At 54.5% G+C, this 21,762-nt stretch overlaps 1 protein-coding gene across 1 annotated transcript in view; it reads left to right on the forward strand.

Moving 5' to 3' along the window:
• LOC129134159 (uncharacterized) overlaps positions 1-21,762 on the forward strand; it is a 33,272-nt gene that overhangs the window by 6,532 nt on the left and 4,978 nt on the right. The window contains exons 4-14 of the mRNA XM_077192221.1: positions 1,220-1,633; positions 3,564-3,695; positions 4,776-4,816; positions 5,535-5,612; positions 8,156-8,327; positions 11,142-11,249; positions 12,665-12,900; positions 14,126-14,312; positions 17,045-17,238; positions 17,762-17,853; positions 18,962-19,223. Coding sequence (XP_077048336.1) covers positions 1,220-1,633; positions 3,564-3,695; positions 4,776-4,816; positions 5,535-5,612; positions 8,156-8,327; positions 11,142-11,249; positions 12,665-12,900; positions 14,126-14,312; positions 17,045-17,238; positions 17,762-17,853; positions 18,962-19,223 — 1,916 coding nt within the window. The remainder of the gene's footprint in view (positions 1-1,219; positions 1,634-3,563; positions 3,696-4,775; positions 4,817-5,534; positions 5,613-8,155; positions 8,328-11,141; positions 11,250-12,664; positions 12,901-14,125; positions 14,313-17,044; positions 17,239-17,761; positions 17,854-18,961; positions 19,224-21,762) is intronic.

The raw sequence follows: 21,762 nt of genomic DNA on the forward strand, positions 1-21,762 counted from the left end.
GAGAGCAGCCAGCCCTGGGAACAGCGCTGCGAGGGTAACTGGGAATGAACTGGGAATGAACTGGGAGGGACTGGGAATGAACTGGGAACCCCCTGGGAGCGCAGCCAGCCCTGGGAGCGGCGCTGCGAGGGTAACTGGGAACACTGGGAATGAACTGGGATGGACTGGGATGGACTGGGAATGAACTGGGAATGAACTGGGAGGGACTGGGAACACTGGGAACACTGGGAATGAACTGGGAATGAACTGGGAGGGACTGGGAACACTGGGAGGGACTGGGAACACTGGGAATGGGCTGGGAACACTGGGAACACTGGGAGGGACTGGGAGGGACTGGGAATGGGCTGGGATGGACTGGGATGGACTGGGGGAGACTGGGAGCAGCGCTGCGAGGGTAACTGGGCAAACTGGGAATGGGCTGGGAGGGTAACTGGGCAAACTGGGAGGGACTGGGAGGGGACTGGGAGGGGACTGGGACGTGAATTGGGAGCACAGGAAGGGAAACTGGGAGCACTGGGAGGGACTGAGGGGGGATTGGGGGGGAACTGGGAGCACTGGGAGGGACTGGGGGACACTGGGGGGGGTCAGGGCTGAATTCCAGGCTCCTCCCCCCTCCCCCCAGATCAATTCTGGGAGGTCCCAAATTTTCAGGGGGGGATCCCCAAATTTTGTGCTGGGATCCCAAATTTTAGGGGGGGATCCCCAATTATTGGGGGGGATCCCAAATTTTCAGGGGGGGATCCCAAATTTTCGGGGGGGGATCCCAAATTTTCGTGGGGGGGATCCCCAATTATTGGGGGGGGATCCCAATTATCGGGGGGGGATCCCAAATTTTCAGGGGGGGGAATCCCAAATTTTCAGGGGGGGGGATCCCAAATTTTCAGGGGGGGATCCCCAAATTTCACGGGGGGATCCCCAAATTTTCGAGGGGGGATCCCCAATTATTGGGGGGGATCCCAAATTTTCAGGGGGGGGTATCCCAAATTTTCAGGGGGGGGGATCCCAAATTTTCGGGGGGGGGATCCCAAATTTTCAGGGGGGGGGATCCCAAATTTTCAGGGGGGAGATCCCAAATTTTCAGGGAGGGGGATCCCAAATTTTCAGGGGGGGATCCCAAATTTTCGGGGGGGGATCCCAAATTTTCAGGGGGGATCCCCAATTTTCGGGGGTGGGGGGGTCCCAAGTGACCCCTCCCCCTCCCCCTCCCCTCCCCCCCCAGACATCAACGAGTGCCTGAGGGAGGGGCCCCCGCCCTGCCCCCCCTCCCAGAGCTGCCACAACACCGAGGGGGGGTTCAGGTGTGAGTGCAACCGGGGCTACCGGGCCGGGACCCCCCCCAAACAACGGGACACCCCCGAAAACGGCACCGGGACCCCCGAAAACGGCACCGGGACCCCAAAAAACGGCACCGGGACCCCCGAAAATGGGGTAGAGACCCCCGAAAACGGCACCGGGACCCCCGAAAACGGCACCGGGACCACCGAAAATGGGATTGGGACCCCCGAAAACGGCACCGGGACCCCCAAAAATGGCACCGGGACCACCGAAAATGGGATTGGGACCCCCGAAAATGGGATTGGGACCCCCGAAAATGGGATTGGGACCCCCGAAAATGGCCCCATTTATTGTGAAGGTCAGAGACCCCTCCCCAAATTTCCTCTGAAATTTCCCCCGAAATCTGCCCCAAAACCTTCCCTGAACTCCTCCTAAAGAAATCCCAAAATCTTCCAAAAATCCCCCAAAATCTCTGCCAGGGATCCCCCGAAGAAACCCCAAAAATTCTCCCTGAAATTCCACCAGGGACACCCCAAAAAAACCCCAAAATCCCCCTAAAAATTCTCCCCAAAATCCCTCCAGGGACCCCCCGAAGAAACCCCAAAAACTCTCCCCAAAATTCCGCCAGGGACACCCCAAAAAAGCCCCAAATCCCCCCAAAAATTCTCCCCAAAATCCCCCCCCCAAAACCTTCCCTTAATCCCTCCCAAAGAAACCCCAAAATCTTCCAAAAATCCCCCAAAATCTCTGCCAGGGACCCCCCAAAGAAACCCCAAAAATCTCCCTAAAATCCCCCAGAGATCTCCCCCAAAATCCCCCAAATCCCCCTGAAATCCCCCCCCAAAAAACCCCAAATCCCCCCTAAAATCCTGCCCCAAAAAACCCCAAAATCCCACAAATCCCCCCTGAAATCCCCCCCCAAAAACCCCAAATCCCCCCTAAAATCCTGCCCCCAAAAAACCCAAAATTCCCCCAAATTCATCCCTAAAATCCCCCCTAAAAAACCCCAAATCCCCCCTAAAATCCTGCCCCCAAAAATCCCCAAAATTCCCCCAAATTCATCCCTAAAATCCCCCCCAAAAAACCCCAAATCCCCCTAAAATCCTGCCCCCAAAAATCCCCAAAATCCCCCAAATCCCCCCTAAAATCCCCCCCAGAAAACCCCAAATCCCCCCTAAAATCCTGCCCCAAAAAACCCCAAAATCCCCCAAATCCCCCCTAAAATCCCCCCCAAAAACCCCAAATCCCCCCTAAACTCCTGCCCCAAGAAACCCAAAATTCTCCCAAATTCATCCCTAAAATCCCCCCCAAAAAACCCCAAATTTGGGAGTTTCTCCCCCATTTTTGGGGGGGTTTCTCCCCATTTTTGGGGTCTTCTTCCCCAATTTTGGGGGGTTTCTCCTCATTTTTGGGGGATTCTTCCCCATTTTTGGGGTTTCTCCCCATTTTTGAGGGTTTCTCCCCATTTTTGGGGAGTTTCTCTCCATTTTTTGGGATTCTTCCCCATTTCTGGGGGATTCTCCTCATTTTTGGGGTCTTTTTCCCCATTTTTGAGGGATTTTCCTCATTTTTGGGGTCTTCTTCCCCAATTTTTGGGATTTCTCCTCGTTTTTGGGGGATTCTCCCCATTTATTGGGGCCTCCCCAATTTTTGGGGTTTCTCCCCATTTCTGGGGGGGGGTTCTCCCCATTTTTGGGGGCTTCTCCCCATTTTTGAGGCATTTCTCCCCATTTTTGGGGCGTTTCTCCCCATTTTTGGCGATTTCTCCCCACTTTTGGCGGTGTCCCCAATTTTTTGGGACGTCCTCCCCCATTTTTGGGGGTTTCTCCCCATTTTTGAGGCATTTCTCCCCATTTTTTGGGTCTCCCCCATTTCTGGGGGATTTCTCCCCAATTTAGGGGCGTTTCTCCCCATTTTTGGGCATTTCTCCCCAATTTAGGGGCATTTCTCCCCATTTTTGGGAGGTTCCCCCCATTTTGGGGGGTTTTCTCCCCATTTCTGGGTGTTTCTCCCCATTTTTGGGAGGTTTCTCCCCATTTTTGGGGCATTTCTCCCCATTTCTGGGGGTTTCTCCCCATTTTTGGGGCGTTTCTCCCCATTTTTGGGGGTTTCTCCCCATTTCTGGGGGGTTTCTCCCCATTTTAGGGGGGTTTCTCCCCCATTTTTGGGGCGTTTCTCCCCATTTCTGGGGCGTTTCTCCCCATTTTTGGGGCGTTTTTCCCCCATTTTTGGGGGGTTCCTCCCCAATTTGGGCCCCCCCTGACCCCTCCCCTCCCCTCCCCCCCCAGATGTGGACGAATGCGCCGAGGTGGGGGAGGGGCTGTGCGGGGGGGGCTCCGTTTGCCTCAACACCCCCGGGGGCTTCGAGTGCCACTGCCCCCCCCCCGGCCGGGGACCCCCGGGGCCGGACGGGTGCCCAGGTGAGACCCCTCCCCAAATTAACCCAAAATTAACCCAAAATACCCACGAAAATCCCACAAAAATCCCCAAAATTGACCCAAATTTGGCCACAAAATCCCAAAATTCAGCCCCAAACTGAATTGGGGGTGCCCAGGTGAGACCCCTCCCCAAATTACCCCAAAATTAACCCAAAATCCCCACCAAAATCCCACAAAAATCCCCCAAAAATTCCCCCAAAAATCCCCAAAATTGACCCAAATTTGGCCCCAAAATCCCAAAATTCAGCCCCAAACTGAATTGGGGGTGCCCAGGTGAGACCCCTCCCCAAATTACCCCAAAATTAACCCAAAATCCCCACGAAAATCCCACAAAAATCCCCAAAATCCCCACGAAAATCCTCCAAAAACTGACCCAAATTTGGCCCAAAAATCCCCACAAAAATCCCCCAAAAATTGACCCAAATTTGGCCCCAAAATCCCCACAAAAATCACCCCCAAAATTCAGCCCCAAACTGAATTGGGGGATGCCCAGGTGAGACCCCTCCCCAAATTATCCCAAAATCCCCACGAAAGTCCCCCCAAAATTGACCCAAATTCGGCCCCAAAATCCAGCCCCAAAATCCCCACAAAATCCCCACAAAAATCCCCCAAAAGTTGACCCAAATTCGGCCCCAAAATCCCAAAATCCAGCCCCAAAATCCCCCCAAAAATCCCCCAAAAATCCCCCAAAAATCCCCAAAACTGGCCCAAATTCGGCCCCAAAATCCCCACAAAAATCCCCCAAAAATTGACCCAAATTCAGCCCCAAAATCCCCACAAAAATCCCCCAAAAATTGACCCAAAATCCAGCCCCAAAATCCCCACAAAAATCCCCCAAAAATCCCCAAAATTGACCCAAATTTGGCCCCAAAATCCCCAAAATTCAGCCCCAAACTGAATTGGGGGTGCCCAGGTGAGACCCCTCCCCAAATTACCCCAAAATCCCCACAAAAATCCCCAAAATTTTCCCCCAAATTCCTCAATTTGGGGGGCGGGGCATGAGTTTGCCACGCCCCCTTTGTGACCACGCCCTCTCTGACCACGCCCCCGCCCCTCCCCCAGCGGTGCCGGTGCCCCCCGAAATCTGCCCCGAGGAGGAGGAGGTGAGGGGGACCCCGAAATTGGGGACGGGGGACCCCAAAATTGGGGAGGGGAGAGCCCAAAATTGGGATGGGGACCCCGAAATTGGGGAGGGGACCCCAAAAATTGGGGAGGGGACCCCAAAATTGGGGAGGGAACCCAAAATTGCGGACGGGGGACCCAGAATTGGGGAGGGGGAGCCCGAAATTGGGGAGAAAACCCCAAAATTGGGGACCGGGACCCCCAAATTTGGGACCCCAAAATTGAGGAGGAGGGAGCAGAAATTGGGGTGGGGGACCCCAAAATTGGAGAGAAAACCTCAAAATTGGGGGATCCTGAAATTTGGGACCCCGAAATTGGGGTGGGGGACCCGAAAATTTGGGGAGGGGGGGTTCCTAAATTTTGGTGGAGGCTCCAAATTCGGGTGCAAACCCCAAAATTTGGGGACCCCCCACCCAAATTTGGGGCATGGTGAGGGGGGGGACCCCAAATTTTGGAGGGGCTCCCAAATTGAGGGGGGGGGGGGGTCACCCCCCAAATTTTGGGGAGGGTCCCCAAATTTTGGGGATGGTCCTTAGGGGGATTTCCCCCAAATTTTAGGGGTCCCAAACAAAATCCCCCAAATTTTGGGGGTCCCCAGAGATTTTAGGGGTCCCCAAATTTTTTTGGGGGGGGTTGGGGATTTGGGGGGGGGGGTCCCCGGGATTTTGGGGGGTCCCTCTGAGCCTCCCCCCCCCCCAGGGCTGTGATTTGGGGGAGACCCTGGCCCGGATTGCGGAGGAGCTGAGGGGGGGGCGAGACCCCCGGAGCCTCCTGCAGGTTTGGGGGGGCCTGAGGGGATTTTGGGGAGATTTGGGGGGGCCTGAGGGGATTTGGGGGGGTCCTGAGGGGATTTTGGGGAAATTTGGGGGGTCCTGAGGGGATTTTGGGGGGTCCTGGGGGGATTTTGGGGGGTCCTGAGGGGATTTTGGGGAGATTTGGGGGGTCCTGAGGGGATTTGGGGGGGTCCTGAGGGGATTTTGGGGAAATTTGGGGGGTCCTGAGGGGATTTTGGGGGGTCCTGGGGGATTTTGATGGTCTTGGGGGGGTCCTGAGGGGATTTTGGGGGGATTTCGGGGGATTTTGGGTGGATTTGGGGAGATTCTGGGGGGGTCCTGGGGGGATTTTGGGGGGGGATTTGGGGAAATTTGGGGGGATTTGGGGGGCACTTGGGGAAATTTGGGGGGTCCTGGGTGGGTTTGGGAGATTTTGGGGGGGTCCTGGGGGATTTTGGGGGGATTTGGGGAAATCTGGGGGGGCCCGGGGGGATTTTGAGGGGTCTTGGGTGGGTCCTGGGGGGATTTTGGGGGGATTTGGGGAATTTGGGGGGATTTTGGGGGGTCCTGGGGGCATTTGGGGGGTCCTGAGGGGATTTTGGGGAGATTTGGGGGGTCCTGAGTGGATTTTGGGGGGTCCTGGGTGGATTTTGGGGGGTCCTGAGAGGGGTCTTGGGGGGATTTTGGAGGCTCTTGGGGTAATTTGGGGGGTCTTGGGTGGATTTGGGGAAATTTGGGGGGTCCTGGGGGGATTTGGGGGGATGTCCTGGGGGTATTTTGTGGGGGGCCAGGGGGATTTTGGGGGTCCTGGGGGGTTTGGGGGGGTCCTGGGCGGTTTAGGGCAATTTTGGGGGGTCCTGGATGGGTTTGAGGGGGATTTTGGGGGGATTTTGGGGGTCCTGAGGGGGGGTTGGGGGATTTTGGGGGGATTTTGGGGGGTCCTGGGGATTGGGGGGGGTCTTGGGGGATTTGGGGGGTCCTGAGGGGATTTTGGGGGGTCCTGGGGAGTTTTGTGGGATTTTGGGGGGATTTGGGGGGGTCTTGGGTGGGGTTTAGGGGCAATTTTGGGGGTCCTGGGGGGATTTTGGGTGGATTTTGCGGGGTCCTGGGGGGATTTGAGGGGATTTTAGGGGGTCCTGGAGGAGTTTTGGGGTTCCTGGGGCATTTGGGGGGCCCTGAAGGCAATTTGGGGGGGTCCCTGGATATTTTGGGGATATTTTGGGATATTTTGGGATATTTTGGAGCAGTTTTTTGGGGTATTTTGAGGATATTTGGGGTTATTTTGGGGCAGTTTTTTCGGGGTATTTTGAGGATATTTTGGGGATATTTTGGGGCAGTTTTTGGGGATATTTTGGGTTATTTTGGGGCAGGTTTTTTGGGGTATTTTGAGGATATTTTGGGGCTATTTTGGGATATTTTGGGACATTTTGGGGCAGTTTTTGGGGCTATTTTTGGCTGTTTCGGTGTCTCTGATTTCGGGGTCCCCCCCCCTCTCCAGGAGCTGCTGTCGGTGCTGGGGGGGGCCCTGGGGGGGTCCCTGGTTATTTTTGGGATATTTTGGGTTATTTTGGGACAGTTTTTGGGGATATTTTGGGATATTTTGGGGCTATTTTTGGGCTATTTTTGGGCTATTTTTGGCTATTTTGGTGTCTCTGATTTCGGGGTCCCCCCCAGGAGCTGCTGTCGGTGCTGGGGGGGGCCCTGGGGGGGTCCCTGGGTATTTTTGGGATATTTTGGGGCAGTTTTTGGGGATATTTTGGGTTATTTTGGGGCAGTTTTTGGGGATATTTTGGGACATTTTGGGGCAGTTTTTGGGGTTATTTTGATGATATTTTGGGGCTATTTTGGGATATTTTGGGGCTATTTTTGGGTTATTTTTGGCTATTTCGGTGTCTCTGATTTCGGGGTCCCACCCCTCTCCAGGAGCTGCTGTCGGTGCTGGGGGGGGCCCTGGGGGGGTCCCTGGTTATTTTTGGGATATTTTGGGGCAGTTTTGGGGATATTTTGGGGATATTTTGGGGCAGTTTTGGGGATATTTTGGGGCAGGTTTTTTTGGGGTTTTTTGATGATATTTTGGGTTATTTTGGGGCAGTTTTTGGGGTTATTTTTGGGGATATTTTGGGACATTTTGGGGCAGTTTTTGGGGTTATTTTTGGCTATTTTGGTGTCTCTGATTTCGGGGTCCCCCCCAGGAGCTGCTGTCGGTGCTGGGGGGGGCCCTGGGGGGGTCCCTGGGTATTTTTGGGATATTTTGGGGCAGTTTTGGGGATATTTTGGGGATATTTTGGGGCAGTTTTTGGGGATATTTTGGGGATATTTTGGGGCAGTTTTTGGGGTTATTTTGATGATATTTTGGGGATATTTTGGGATATTTTGGGGCAGTTTTTGGGGTATTTTGATGATATTTTGGAGCAGTTTTTTGGGGTATTTTGGAGATATTTTGGGTTATTTTTGGGGCAGTTTTTGGGGATATTTTGGGACATTTTGGGGCAGTTTTGGGGTTATTTTTGGCTATTTGGGTGTCTCTGATTTCGGGGTCCCCCCCAGGAGCTGCTGTCGGTGCTGGGGGGGGCCCTGGGGGGGTCCCTGGCCGCTGCCCCTCCCCCCCAGCGGCTCCCCCGGCTCTCGGCGCTGCTGGAGGCGGGGGAGGGGCTGGCCCGGGGCGCGGGGACGCGGCTGCCACAAGGGGGCGTCACCAACGTCACCATGGAGACCGCAGGTAACTCACCTGTGTCACCTGTGTGTCACCAATGTCACACCTGTGTGTCACCTGTGTGTCCCTGTGTGTCACCTGTGTGTCACCAACGTCACCATGGAGACCGCAGGTAAGGGACAGATGGCACCTGTGTGTCACCAATGTCACCTGTGTGTCACCTGTGTCACCTGTGTGTCACCATAAACCTCCCTGCCACAAGGGGGCGTCACCAACGTCACCATGGAGACCGCAGGTAAGGGACAGATGACACCAATGTCATACCTGTGTCACCTGTGTGTCACCATAAACCTCCCTGCCGCATGGGGGCGTCACCAACGTCACCATGGAGAGCGCAGGTAAGGGAGAAGTGACACCTGTGTGTCACCTGTGTGTCACCTGTGTGTCACCAATGTCACACCTGTGTCACCTGTGTCATACCTGTGTCACCCTAAACCTCCCTGCTGCAAGGGGGCGTCACCAACGTCACCATGGAGAGCGCAGGTAAGGGCTGGGACACACCTGTGTGTCACCTGTGTGTCACCTGTGTGTCACCTGTGTCACCTGTGTCATACCTGTGTCACCCTAAACCTCCCTGCCGCATGGGGGCGTCACCAACATCACCATGGAGACCGCAGGTAACTCACCTGTGTCACCTGTGTGTCACCAATGTCACCTGTGTGTCACCTGTGTGTCACCTGTGTCACCTGTGTGTCACCTGTGTCACCATAAACCTCCCTGCCGCAAGGGGGCGTCACCAACGTCACCATGGAGAGCGCAGGTGAGGGAGAAGTGACACCAATGTCACACCTGTGTCACCATAAACCTCCCTTGGGAGCGTCACCAATGTCACCATGGAGAGCGCAGGTGAGGCCTCAGTGTCACCTGTGTCACCCCCTGTGTCACCTGTGTGTCACCTGTGTCACCATAAACCTCCCTGCCGCACGGGAGCGTCACCAACGTCACCATGGAGACCGCAGGTAAGGGACAGATGGCACCTGTGTGTCACCAATGTCACCGTGGAGAGGGCAGGTAACTCACCTGTGTCACCTGTGTGTCACCTGTGCCACCTCCTGCCACACTTTGTGTCACCTGTGTCACCCTTTGTGTCACCTGTGTCACCCCCTGTCCCCTCTGTGCCATCCCAGCGCTGTTGTTGTCCCCTCCCTGTCACCCTTTGTGTCACCTGTGTCACCTGTGTCACCCTTTGTGTCACCTGTGCCACCCCCTGTCCTCTCCCCGTATCCCCATCCCGGGTGTGGCACGAGTGACACAGGGGGTGACACAGGGTGGCACAAGGGCGGCAGGGAGGGGACAGGAGGTGACGCAGGTGACACAGGTGACACAGGGGGTGACACAGGGGACACAGGTGACACAGGGGGTGACACAGGGGGTGACACAGGTGACACAAAGGGTGACACAAAGGGTGACACAGGTGGCACAGGTGACACAGGGGGTGACACAGGGTGGCACAAGGGCGGCAGGGAGGGGACCCAAGGGGGTGGCAGGGATGACAGAGGTGACAAACGGTGGCAGGGAGGGGACAGGAAGTGGCCGGAAGTGACAGGGAGGGGACAGGAAGCGGCAAAGGGGGAGGGGAAGGGTGGCACCAGGGGTTGGGGACAGGAGGGGGGGACAGGAGGGGACACACAGGTGACAGAGGAGGGGACACACAGGTGACAGGCGAGGTGACAGGTGACACAGGTAGTGACACACAGGTGACACTCAGGTGACACAGAGGTGACACCCAGGTGGCACAGGGGAGATTTAGGGGTGTCACACAGGTGACACACAGGGGGTGACGCTGTCCCTCTGTGTCCCCAGCTCTGTCCCTGGCCGTGTCCCTGTCCCCAGGGAGGTGTCACACAGGGGGTGTCACACAGGGGGTGTCCCAGGGGTGTCACACAGGTGTCACACAGGGGGTGACGCTGTCCCTCTGTCCCCAGCTCTGTCCCTGGCCGTGTCCCGGGGTGGCACACAGGGGGTGTCACACAGGTGTCACACAGGGGGTGGGTGTCACACAGGTGTCACACAGGGGGTGTCACACAGGGGGTGGGTGTCACACAGGTGTCACACAGGTGTCACACAGGGGGTGTCACACAGGGGGTGGGTGTCACACAGGTGTCACACAGGTGTCACACAGGGGGTGGGTGTCACACAGGTGTCACACAGGTGTCACACAGGGGGTGACGCTGTCCCTCTGTCCCCAGCTCTGTCCCTGGCCGTGTCCCGGGGTGTCACAGGTGTCACACAGGTGTCACACAGGTGTCACACAGGTGTCACACAGGGGGTGGGTGGCACTCGGGTGTCACACAGGTGTCACACAGGTGTCACAGGTGTCACACAGGGGGTGTCACACAGGTGTCACAGGTGTCACACAGGTGTCACAGGTGTCACACAGATGTCACACAGGTGTCACACAGGTGTCACACAGGTGTCACACAGGGGGTGTCACACAGGTGTCACACAGGTGACGCTGTCCCTTTGTGTCCCCAGCTCTGTCCCTGGCCGTGTCCCGGGGTGCCTGGGGGTGTCCCTGTCCCTAGGGGTGTCACACAGGGGGTGTCACACAGGTGTCACACAGGTGACACACAGGGGGTGACGCTGTCCCTCTGTCCCCAGCGCTGTCCCTGGCTGTGTCCCGGGGGGGTCACACAGTGGGTGACACACAGGGGGTGTCCCAGGGGTGTCACACAGGTGTCACACAGGTGGTGACACTGTCCCTTTGTGTCCCCAGCTCTGTCCCTGGCCGTGTCCCGGGGTGGCACACAGGTCACACAGGTGACACAGGTGTCACACAGGTGTCACACAGGTGGTGACGCTGTCCCTTTGTGTCCCCAGCTCTGTCCCTGGCCGTGTCCCGGGGTGCCCCCCCCGGCCCTGTCACCCTGGGGGTCCCTGGGGTGACGCTCGAGGTCCCCCCCGAGGTGGCCCTGGACGAGGAGAGCGGTACGGGGGGGGAGGGGACAATGGGGGGACAATGGGGACACTGGGGGGACATTGGGGACACTGGGGACAATGGGGGGACATTGGGGACACTGGGGACACTGGGGGGATCTGGGGACAATGGGGGGACACTGGGGACACTGGGGGGACACTGGGGACACTGGGGACAGTGGGGGGGACATTGGGGACATTGGGGACAGTGGGGACATTGGGGGGACAGTGGGGGGATCTGGGTCATTTTGGGGCCATTCCGGGGGATTTTGGGCTCATTTTGAGGGGGATTTTGGGGTCATTTTAGGGGGGTTTTTGGGTTATTTTAGGGGGGATTTTGGGGTCATTTCAGGCAATTTTGGGTTATTTTAGGGGGGATTTTGGGGTCATTTCAGGCAATTTTGGGTTATTTTATGTCCATTTCCCCCCCTTAGGGCTGTCCCTGGTGAGGCTGCTGACCCTGGGGGGTTTTTTGGGGTAATTTCAGGGGGATTTTGGGCTCATTTCAGGCAATTTTGGGATAATTTCATGTCCCTTTCCCCCCTTAGGCCTGTCCCTGGTGGGGCTCCTGACCCTGGGGGGAGTTTGGGGTCATTTCAGGGGGGATTTTGGGGTAATTTCAGGGGGGATTTTGGGGTCATTTCAGGGGGTTTTTGGGGTAATTTTGGGATAATTTCATGTCCATTTCCCCCCCCAGGCCTGTCCCTGGTGGGGCTCCTGACCCTGGCGGGTTTTTTGGGTCATTTCAGGGGTTTTTGGGGTATTTTTGGGTTATTTCATGTCCATTTCCCCCCCAGGCCTGTCCCTGGTGGGGCTGCTGACCCTGGGGGGATTTTGGAGTCATTTCAGGGGGATTTTGGGGTCATTTCAGGGGGGTTTTGGGCTCATTTTGAGGGGGTTTTTGGGGTAATTTCAGGGGGTTTTTGGGGTCATTTCAGGGGGTTTTTGGGTCATTTCAGGGGGATTTTGGGGTCATTTCAGGCGATTTTGGGATAATTTCATGTCCATTTTCCCCCCCAGGCCTGTCCCTGGTGGGGCTGCTGACCCTGGCGGGGATTTTGGGGTCATTTCAGGGGGATTTTGGGGTCATTTCAGGGGGGTTTTTGGGGTAATTTCAGGGGGATTTTGGGGTAATTTCAGGGGGATTTTGGGGTCATTTCAGGGTTTTTTGGGGTATTTTTGGGTTATTTCATGTCCCTTTCCCCCCCCTTAGGCCTTTCCTGGTGGGGCTGCTGACCCTGGGGGGGATTTTGGGGTCAGTTCAGGGGATTTTGGGTTATTTCATGTCCCTTTCCCCCCCTTAGGGCTGTCCCTGGTGGGGCTGCTGACCCTGGCGGGGATTTTGGGGTCATTTCAGGGTTTTTTTGGGGTCATTTCAGGGTTTTTTTGGGTAATTTTGGGTTATTTCATGTCCATTTCCCCCTTAGGCCTTTCCCTGGTGGGGCTGCTGACCCTGGGGGGGGCTCCCCGGGGCCCTCTCGGGGGCTCCCCCGTGCTCTGGGGGGGTTGGGCGCGGGCCCTGCCCCGCCCCCCCCGCCGGGGCCGCCCCTTCCCCGCGTTCCGGGTCCTGTCCCCGGTGGGCGCCGCTTTCGTGGCCCGCGCGTCCCCGAGGCCGCCCCGGGACGGCCCCGCGGCCACGCTGCGGTTCCGGCACCCGGCGCCGGTCAGTGCGGGCCGGAAACAACCGCGGGGAGGGACCGGGGAAAATGGGCAAAAATGGGGGGAATGAGAAAAAATGGGGGGGAAATGAGAAATATTGGGGGGGAAATGAGAAATATTGGGGGGAAGTGAGAAAAATTGGGGGGGGAATCACAAAAAATGGGGGTGGGAAAGGACAAAAATTGGGGGAGGAAATAAGAAAAATTGGGGGGGAAATCATAAAAAATGAGAGAGGGAAAGCACAAAAAAAGGGGGGGGGAAATCAGAAAAAATGGGGGGAGAAATCGCAAAAAATTGGGGGGAAATGAGAAATATTGGGGGGTCAAAAAAATTGGGGGGAAATGAGAAATATTGGGGGGAAATGAGAAATATTGGGGGGAAATGAGAAATATTGGGGGGGAAAGCACAAAAAAATTGGGGGGGAAAAGCACAAAAATTGGGGGAAAATCATAAAAATTGGGGGGGAAATCATAAAAAATGGGGGGAAATCACAAAAAAATTGGGAGGGGGAAATTAGAAAAAATGGGGGGGGAAGCACAAAAATTGGGGGGAAGCACAAAAATTGGGCAGGGAAATCAGAAAAAATTGGGGGAGGAAAGCACAAAAAAGTTGGGGGGAAAGAATAAAAAATGGGGGGGAATCATAAAATATTGGGGGAGGGAAATAATAAAAAATGGGGGGGAAGCACAAAAAATGGGGGGAAAAGAATAAAAAATGGTAGGGGAAATCATAAAAAATGGGGGGGGAAGCACTAAAATTGGGGGGGGAAGGACAAAATTGGGGGGAAATCATAAAATTTGGGGAGAAATCGCAAAAAAATTGGGGGGAAATGAGAAAAACTGGGAGGGAAATTACAAAAATTGGGGGAAATCAGAAAAAATGGGGGGGAAAGCACAAAAATTGGGGGGGAAATGAGAAAAACTGGGGGGGGGGGAAATCACAAAAAATTGGGGAGAATCCTAAAAAATGGGGGCAGAAAATCACAAAAAATGGGGGGGAAGGAAAAAAAATCACAAAAAATGGGGGGAAAAAATCACAAAAAATGTGGGAAATCCAGGAAATGGGGTGGAGGGGCTGAAAATGAATGGGGGGGACGGGGGGAAATCCCAAAATTGTTGTGGGGGGACCCCAGCGAGGGCAGAGGGGACCCTAAAACAGGGACAGGGGGAATTTGAGGACCCCAAAAAGGGGCTGGGGACCCCCCCTGACCCCCATTTTTTGTGGTCCAGGACCCCAGATTGGGGGGACGATCGTCTGCGCCTTCTGGAACCCCCGGGCGGGGCGCTGGGACACGGGGGGTGCCGGGTGGTGCCCCCCAAAAACGGGACCCCCCCCCACGGGGAGCCCCCCGGCACCGTCTGCGCCTGCGACCACCTGACGAGCTTCGCTGTGCTGCTGGCCTTCAACGAGATCCAGGTGCCCCAAAATCCCCCGAAATCACCCCAAAAACAGCCCAAAAATAGCCTGAAAATGTCCCAAAAATATCCTCAAAATATCTTGAAATATCCTTGAAATAACCCCAAAAATGTCCCAAAATCACCTGAGGGGCTTCGCTGTGCTGCTGGCCTTCAACGAGATCCAGGTGCCCCAAAAACCCTGAAATCACCCCAAAAACACCCCCAAAATATCCTCAAAGTATCATTGAAGTAACCCCAAAAACTGGCCCGAAAATACCCCAAAATAACCCAAAATTGCCCTGAATCACCTGAGGAGCTTCGCTGTGCTGCTGGCCTTCAACGAGATCCAGGTGCCCCAAAATACCCTGAAATCACCCCAAAACCAGCCCCAAAATAGCCTGAAAATGTCCTTGAAATAACCCCAAAAATGTCATTGAAATAACCCCAAAAATACCCCAAAAATACCCCAAAAATGTCCCAAAATCACCCGACGAGCTTTGCTGTCCTGCTGGCCTTCAACGAGATCCAGGTGCCCCAAAATACCCTGAAACCGCCCCAAAATCATCCCTAAAACAGCCCAAAATAGCCTGAAAATGTCCTTGAAATGTCCTCAAAATAACTCCAAAAATACCCCAAAATAGCCCTGAAATCACCCCAAAAACACCCCTAAAACAGCCCCAAAATATCCTCAAAGTATCATTGAAGTAACCCCAAAAACTGGCCCGAAAATACCCCAAAATAGCCCCAAAAATGCCCTGAAATCCCCTGAGGAGCTTTGCTGTGCTGCTGGCCTTCAACGAGATCCAGGTGCCCCAAAATCCCCCGAAATCACCCCAAAAACAGCCCCAAAATAGCCTGAAAATATCCCGAAAATAACCCCAAAAACTGGCCCGAAAATACCCCAAAAATGCCCCAAAATCCCCTGACGAGCTTCGCTGTCCTGCTGGCCTTCAACGAGATCCAGGTGCCCCAAAATACCCTGAAATCACCCCAAAAACACCCCTAAACAGCCCCAAAATAGCCTGAAATAGCCTGAAAATATCCCAAAAACTGGCCCAAAATACCCCAAAAATGCCCCAAAATCCCTGAGGAGCTTCGCTGTGCTGCTGGCCTTCAACGAGATCCAGGTGCCCAAAATACCCTGAAATCGCCCCAAAAACACCCCTAAAACAGCCCCAAAATAGCCTGAAAATAACCCCAAAAACTGGCCCGAAAATACCCCAAAAATGCCCCAAAATCCCCTGAGGAGCTTCGCTGTGCTGCTGGCCTTCAACGAGATCCAGGTGCCCCAAAATCACCCCAAAAACACCCCTAAACCAGCCCCAAAATAGCCTGAAATGTCCTTGAAATAACCCCAAAAATGTCATTGAAATAACCCCAAAAATACCCAAAAATACCCCAAAAATGCCCCAAAATCCCCTGAGGAGCTTCGCTGTGCTGCTGGCCTTCAACGAGATCCAGGTGCCCCAAAATCCCCCGAAACCGCCCCAAAACCACCCCTAAACATCCCCAAAATATCCTCAAAGTATCATTGAAGTAACCCCAAAAACTGGCCCGAAAATACCCCAAAAATGCCCCAAAAATGTCCCAAAATCCTCTGACGAGCTTCGTCATCCTGCTGGCCTTCAACGAGATCCAGGTGCCCAAAATCCCCAGAAATCGCCCCAAAACCACCCCTAAAACAGCCCCAAAATAGCCTGAAAATATCCCAAAATTATCCTCAAAATGTCATTGAAATAACCCCAAAAATGCCCCAAAAATGCCCCTGGCTGTGTCACTGGGGTGGCCCTGGGGGTGCCACTGATGATGTCACCGATGATGTCACAGATATCGCTGATGATGTCACCGATGATGTCACTAATGGTGTCACTGATGTCACTAATGGTGTCACTGATATCACTGATGGTGTCACTGATGGTGTCACTGATGATGTCATTGGTGTCACCATCCCCTCCCAGGACCATTGGCTGCTGGACCTGGTGACACTGGGGTGGCCCTGGTGGCCCTGGGGGTGTCACTGATGATGTCACTGATTATGTCACTGATGATGTCACTGATGATGTCAGTGGTGTCACTGTCCCCAGGACCATTGGCTGCTGGACCTGGTGGCCCTGGGGCTGTCACTGATGGTGTCACTGATGATGTCACTGATATCGCTGATGGTGTCACTGATATCACTGATGGTGTCACTGATGATGTCACTGATATCGCTGATGATGTCACTGATGATGTCACTGGTGATGTCCCTGTCCCAGGACCATTGGCTGCTGGACCTGGTGACCCGTGTGGCCCTGTCAGTGTCCGTGGTGGCCCTGGTGGCCCTGGGGGTGTCACTGATGATACCATTGATATCACTGATGATGTCACTGATGGTGTCACTGATGATGTCGCTGATGATGTCACTGATGATGTCACTGATGATGTCACTGGTGTCCCTGTCCCAGGACCATTGGCTGCTGGACCTGGTGACCCGGGTGGCCCTCTCGGTGTCCGTGGTGGCCCTGGTGGCCCTGGGGGTGTCACTGATGATACCATTGATATCACTGATGATGTCACTGATGGTGTCACTGATGATGTCGCTGATGATGTCACTGATGATGTCACTGATGATGTCACTGGTGATGTCCCTGTCCCAGGACCATTGGCTGCTGGACCTGGTGACCCGTGTGGCCCTCTCGGTGTCCGTGGTGGCCCTGGGGTGTCACTGATGATGTCACTGATGATGTCATTGATGTCACTGTCCCCTCTCAGGACCATTGGCTGCTGGACCTGGTGACCCGGGTGGCCCTGTCCGTGTCCGTGGTGGCCCTGGTGGCCGCGGCCGCCACCTTTGCCCTGTGCCGCGCCGTGGCCGAGCCGCGCCGGACGCTGCAGCTGCACCTGAGCCTGAGCCTGCTCGGGGGGCACCTGGCCTTCCTGCTGGCATTGACGGGGCACACAGCCCGGTATGGGGGGGATTGGGGGGCATTTGGGTCATTTGGGGTCATTTGGAGGAGATTTGGGGTCATTTGGGGAAGATTTGGGGCAGTTTAGGGGGGATTTTGGCTGAGTCCTAAGGTGCCCCTGGCCTTCCTGCTGGGCATCGATGGGGCACACAGCCTGGTATGGGGGGGTTTGGGGGGCATTTGGGGGGTCCTGAGGGATTTGGGGGGGTTTGGGGGGATTTGGAAGGGATTTGGGGTCATTTGGGGGAGATTTGGGGGTTTGGAAGGGATTTGGGGGGAGTTAGGGGGAATTTTGGGGGGATTTTGGCTGAGTCCTAGGTGCCCCCTGGCCTTCCTGCTGGGCATCGATGGGGCACAGAGCCCGGTATGGGGCACTTTGTGTCCCTGAGTGTCCCTGTGTGTCACCTGTGTGTCACCTGTGTCACCTGTGTGTCCCTGTGTGTCACCTGTGTGTCACCTGAGTGTCACCTGTGTGTCACCAAAGTGTCCTGAGTGTCACCTGTGTGTCCCTGTGTGTCCCCAGGTGTCCTGTGTGGTGACAGCGGTGATCCTGCACCTGTCCTACCTGTCAGCGTTCTGTTGGATGGCTCTGCAGGGCGCTCACCTGTGTCACCTGTGTGTCACCTGTGTGTCACCAATGTGTTCCTGTGTGTCACCTGTGTGTCCCTGTGTGTCACCTGTGTGTCCCAATGTGTCCCTGTGTGTCCCCAGGTGTCCTGCGTGGTGACAGCGGTGATCCTGCACCTGTCCTACCTGTCAGCGTTCTGTTGGATGCTCTGCAGGGCGCTCACCTGTGTCACCTGTGTGTCACCTGTGTGTCCCCAATGTGTCCCCAGGTGTCCTGTGTGGTGACAGGGGTGGTCCTGCACCTGTCCTACCTGTCAGCGTTCTGTTGGATGCTCTGCAGGGCGCTCACCTGTGTGTCCCTGTGTGTCACCTGTGTGTCACCTGTGTGTCACCTGTGTGTCACCTGAGTGTCCCAATGTGTCCCTGTGTGTCCCCAATGTGTCCCCAATGTGTCCCCAGGTGTCCTGTGTGGTGACAGCGGTGATCCTGCACCTGTCCTACCTGTCAGCGTTCTGTTGGATGCGCTGCAGGGCACTCACCTGTGTGTCACCTGTGTGTCACCTGAGTGTCACCTGTGTGTCCCCAATGTGTCCCTGTGTGTCCCCAGGTGTCCTGTGTGGTGACAGCGGTGGTCCTGCACCTGTCCTACCTGTCAGCGTTCTGTTGGATGGCTCTGCAGGGCGCTCACCTGTGTGTCCCTGTGTGTCACCTGTGTGTCACCTGAGTGTCCCCAATGTGTCCCCAATGTGTCCCCAATGTGTCCCCAATGTGTCCCCAGGTGTCCTGTGTGGTGACAGCGGTGGTCCTGCACCTGTCCTACCTGTCGGCGTTCTGTTGGATGGCTCTGCAGGGCGCTCACCTGTGTCACCTGAGTGTCCCCAATGTGTCCCCAATGTGTCCCCAATGTGTCCCCAGGTGTCCTGCGTGGTGACAGCGGTGGTCCTGCACCTGTCCTACCTGTCAGCGTTCTGTTGGATGGCGCTGCAGGGCGCTCACCTGTGTCACCTGTGTGTCACCTGTGTGTCCCCAATGTGTCCCCAATGTGTCCCTGTGTGTCCCCAATGTGTCCCCAATGTGTCCCCAGGTGTCCTGTGTGGTGACAGCGGTGGTCCTGCACCTGTCCTACCTGTCAGCGTTCTGTTGGATGGCTCTGCAGGGCGCTCACCTGTGTCACCTGTGTGTCACCTGTGTGTCCCCAGGTGTCCTGTGTGGTGACAGCAGTGGTCCTGCACCTGTCCTACCTGTCGGCGTTCTGTTGGATGGCTCTGCAGGGCGCTCACCTGTACGTGCTGCTGGTCCAGGTGTTCGCCCGGCCTGGCTGCGCCCGCGGCCGCTCCTGGCCCTGGCTACGGCCCCGCCCTGGCCATCGTGGGGCTCTCGGCGGCCGCGTTCCCGAAGGGATATGGGACCGATCAATAGTGAGTATTGATAGCGATCAATAGCGATCAATAACCCCTGATAGTGATCAATAGCGATCAATAGTGATCAATAGTGCCCATCCCCATGGCCATCGTGGGGCTCTCGGCGGCCGCGTTCCCGAAGGGATACGGGACTGATCAATAGTGAGTATTGATAGCGATCAATAGCGATCAATAACCCCTGATAGTGATCAATAGTGATCAATAACCCCTGATAGTGATCAATAGTAATCAATAACCCTGATAGTGATCAATAGCGATCAATAGCGATCAATAGTGCCCGTCCCCGTGGCCATCATGGGGCTGTCAGTGGCAGCATTCCCGAAGGGATACGGACCGATCAATAGTGAGTGATCAACAGTGATTGATAACCATCAATAGCGATCAATAGCGATCAATAGTGATCAATAGTGATCAATAGTGCCCGTCCCCATGGCCATCGTGGGGCTCTCGGCGGCCGCGTTCCCGAAGGGATACGGGACCGATCAATAGTGAGTATTGATAGTGATCAATTACCCCTGATAGCAATCAATAGCGATCAATAACCCCTGATAGTGATCAATAGTGATCAATAACCCCTGATAGCGATCAATAGCGATCAATAGTGATCAATAGCGATCAATAGCAATCAATAGTGATCAATAGCGATCAATAGTGATCAATAGCGATCAATAGTGCCCATCCCCGGGGCCATCGTGGGGCTCTCAGCGGCCGCATTCCCGAAGGGATACGGGACCAATCAATAGTGAGTATTGATAGTGATCAATAACCCCTGATAGTGATCAATAGCGATCAATAACCCCTGATAGTGATCAATAGCGATCAATAACCCCTGATAGCGATCAATAGCGATCACTAGTGATCAATAGCGATCAATAGCAATCAATAGTGATCAATAGCGATCAATAGCGATCAATAGCAATCAATAGTGATCAATAGTCCCCATCCCCATGGCCATCGTGGGGCTCTCGGCGGCCACGTTCCCGAAGGGATACGGGACTGATCAATAGTGAATATTGATAGTGATCAATAACCCTTGATAGTGATCAATAGCGATCAATAATCCCTGATAGTGATCAATAGTGATCAATAGCGATCAATAGCGATCAATAGTGATCAATAGTGCCCATCCCCGGGGCCATCGTGGGGCTCTCAGCGGCCGCGTTCCCGAAGGGATACGGGACCGATCAATAGTGAGTGATCAATACTGAGCAAAGCAATCAATAGCAATCAATAGTGATCAATAGCGATCAATAGTGATCAATAGTGATCAATAGTGCCCGTCCCCGGGGCCATCGTGGGGCTCTCAGCGGCCACGTTCCCAAAGGGATACGGGACCGATCAATAGTGAGTATTGATAACCATCAATAGTGATCAATAGTGATCAATAGCAATCAATAATGATCAATAGCGATCAATAGCAATCAATAGCGATCAATAGCGATCAATAGTGATCAATAGTGCCCGTCCCCGTGGCCATCGTGGGGCTCTCGGCGGCCGCGTTCCCGAAGGGATACGGGACTGATCAATAGTGAGTGATCGATGACCATTGATAGTGATTAATGACCATCGATAGTGATCAATGGTGATCAATGACCATCAATAGGGATCAATAGTGATCAATAGTGATCAACGACCATTGATAGTGATTAATAACCATCGATAGCAATCAATGGTGATCAATGACCATCAATACTGATCAATCAGTGATTAATAGTCATCAATAGTCACCAATGACCATCAATAGTGACCAATAGTGATCAATAGTGATCAACGACCATTGATAGTGATTAATGACCATCGTTAATGATCAATAGTGATCAATGATCATCAGTAGTGATCAATAGTGATCCATAGTGATCAATAGTGATCCATAGTGATCAATAGTGATCAATGACCATCGATAGGTATCAATAATGATCCATAGTGATCAATGACCATCGATCAATGACCAGTGATCGATGGTGATCGGTACTGAATGGGGGGGGCAGCTGCGAAGGCTCCCAGTGCTCCCAGTGCTCCCAGTTTATCCCAGTATCCATTCCCAGTTTATCCCAGTTCGTCCCAGTCCATCCCAGTTTATCCCAGTATCCATTCCCAGTTTATCCCAGTCCCATTCCCAGTTTATCCCAGTTTATCCCAGTTCATCCCCGTTTGCCCGTCCCAGTTGCTGGCTGCCCATTCCCAGTTCCATTCCCAGTCCATCCCAGTTTATCCCAGTTGATCCCAGTCCATCCCAGTCCCTCCCAGTTCATCCCAGTTTATCCCAGTATCCCATTCCCAGTTTATTCCAGTTTATCCCAGTTTGTCCCAGTCCATCCCAGTTTATCCCAGTCCATCCCAGTCCATCCCAGTTTGCCCGTCCCCAGTTGCTGGCTGCCCATTCCCAGTTTATCCCAGTCCATCCCAGTCCCTCCCAGTTCCATTCCCAGTTTATCCCAGTTTATCCCAGTTCATCCCATTTGCCCGTCCCCAGTTGCTGGCTGCCCATTCCCAGTCCCATTCCCAGTTTATCCCAGTTCATCCCAGTCCCATTCCC

Source organism: Agelaius phoeniceus, chromosome 32 (genome assembly GCF_051311805.1).
Source record: "Agelaius phoeniceus isolate bAgePho1 chromosome 32, bAgePho1.hap1, whole genome shotgun sequence".
In the NCBI taxonomy this organism is placed as follows: domain Eukaryota; kingdom Metazoa; phylum Chordata; class Aves; order Passeriformes; family Icteridae; genus Agelaius; species Agelaius phoeniceus.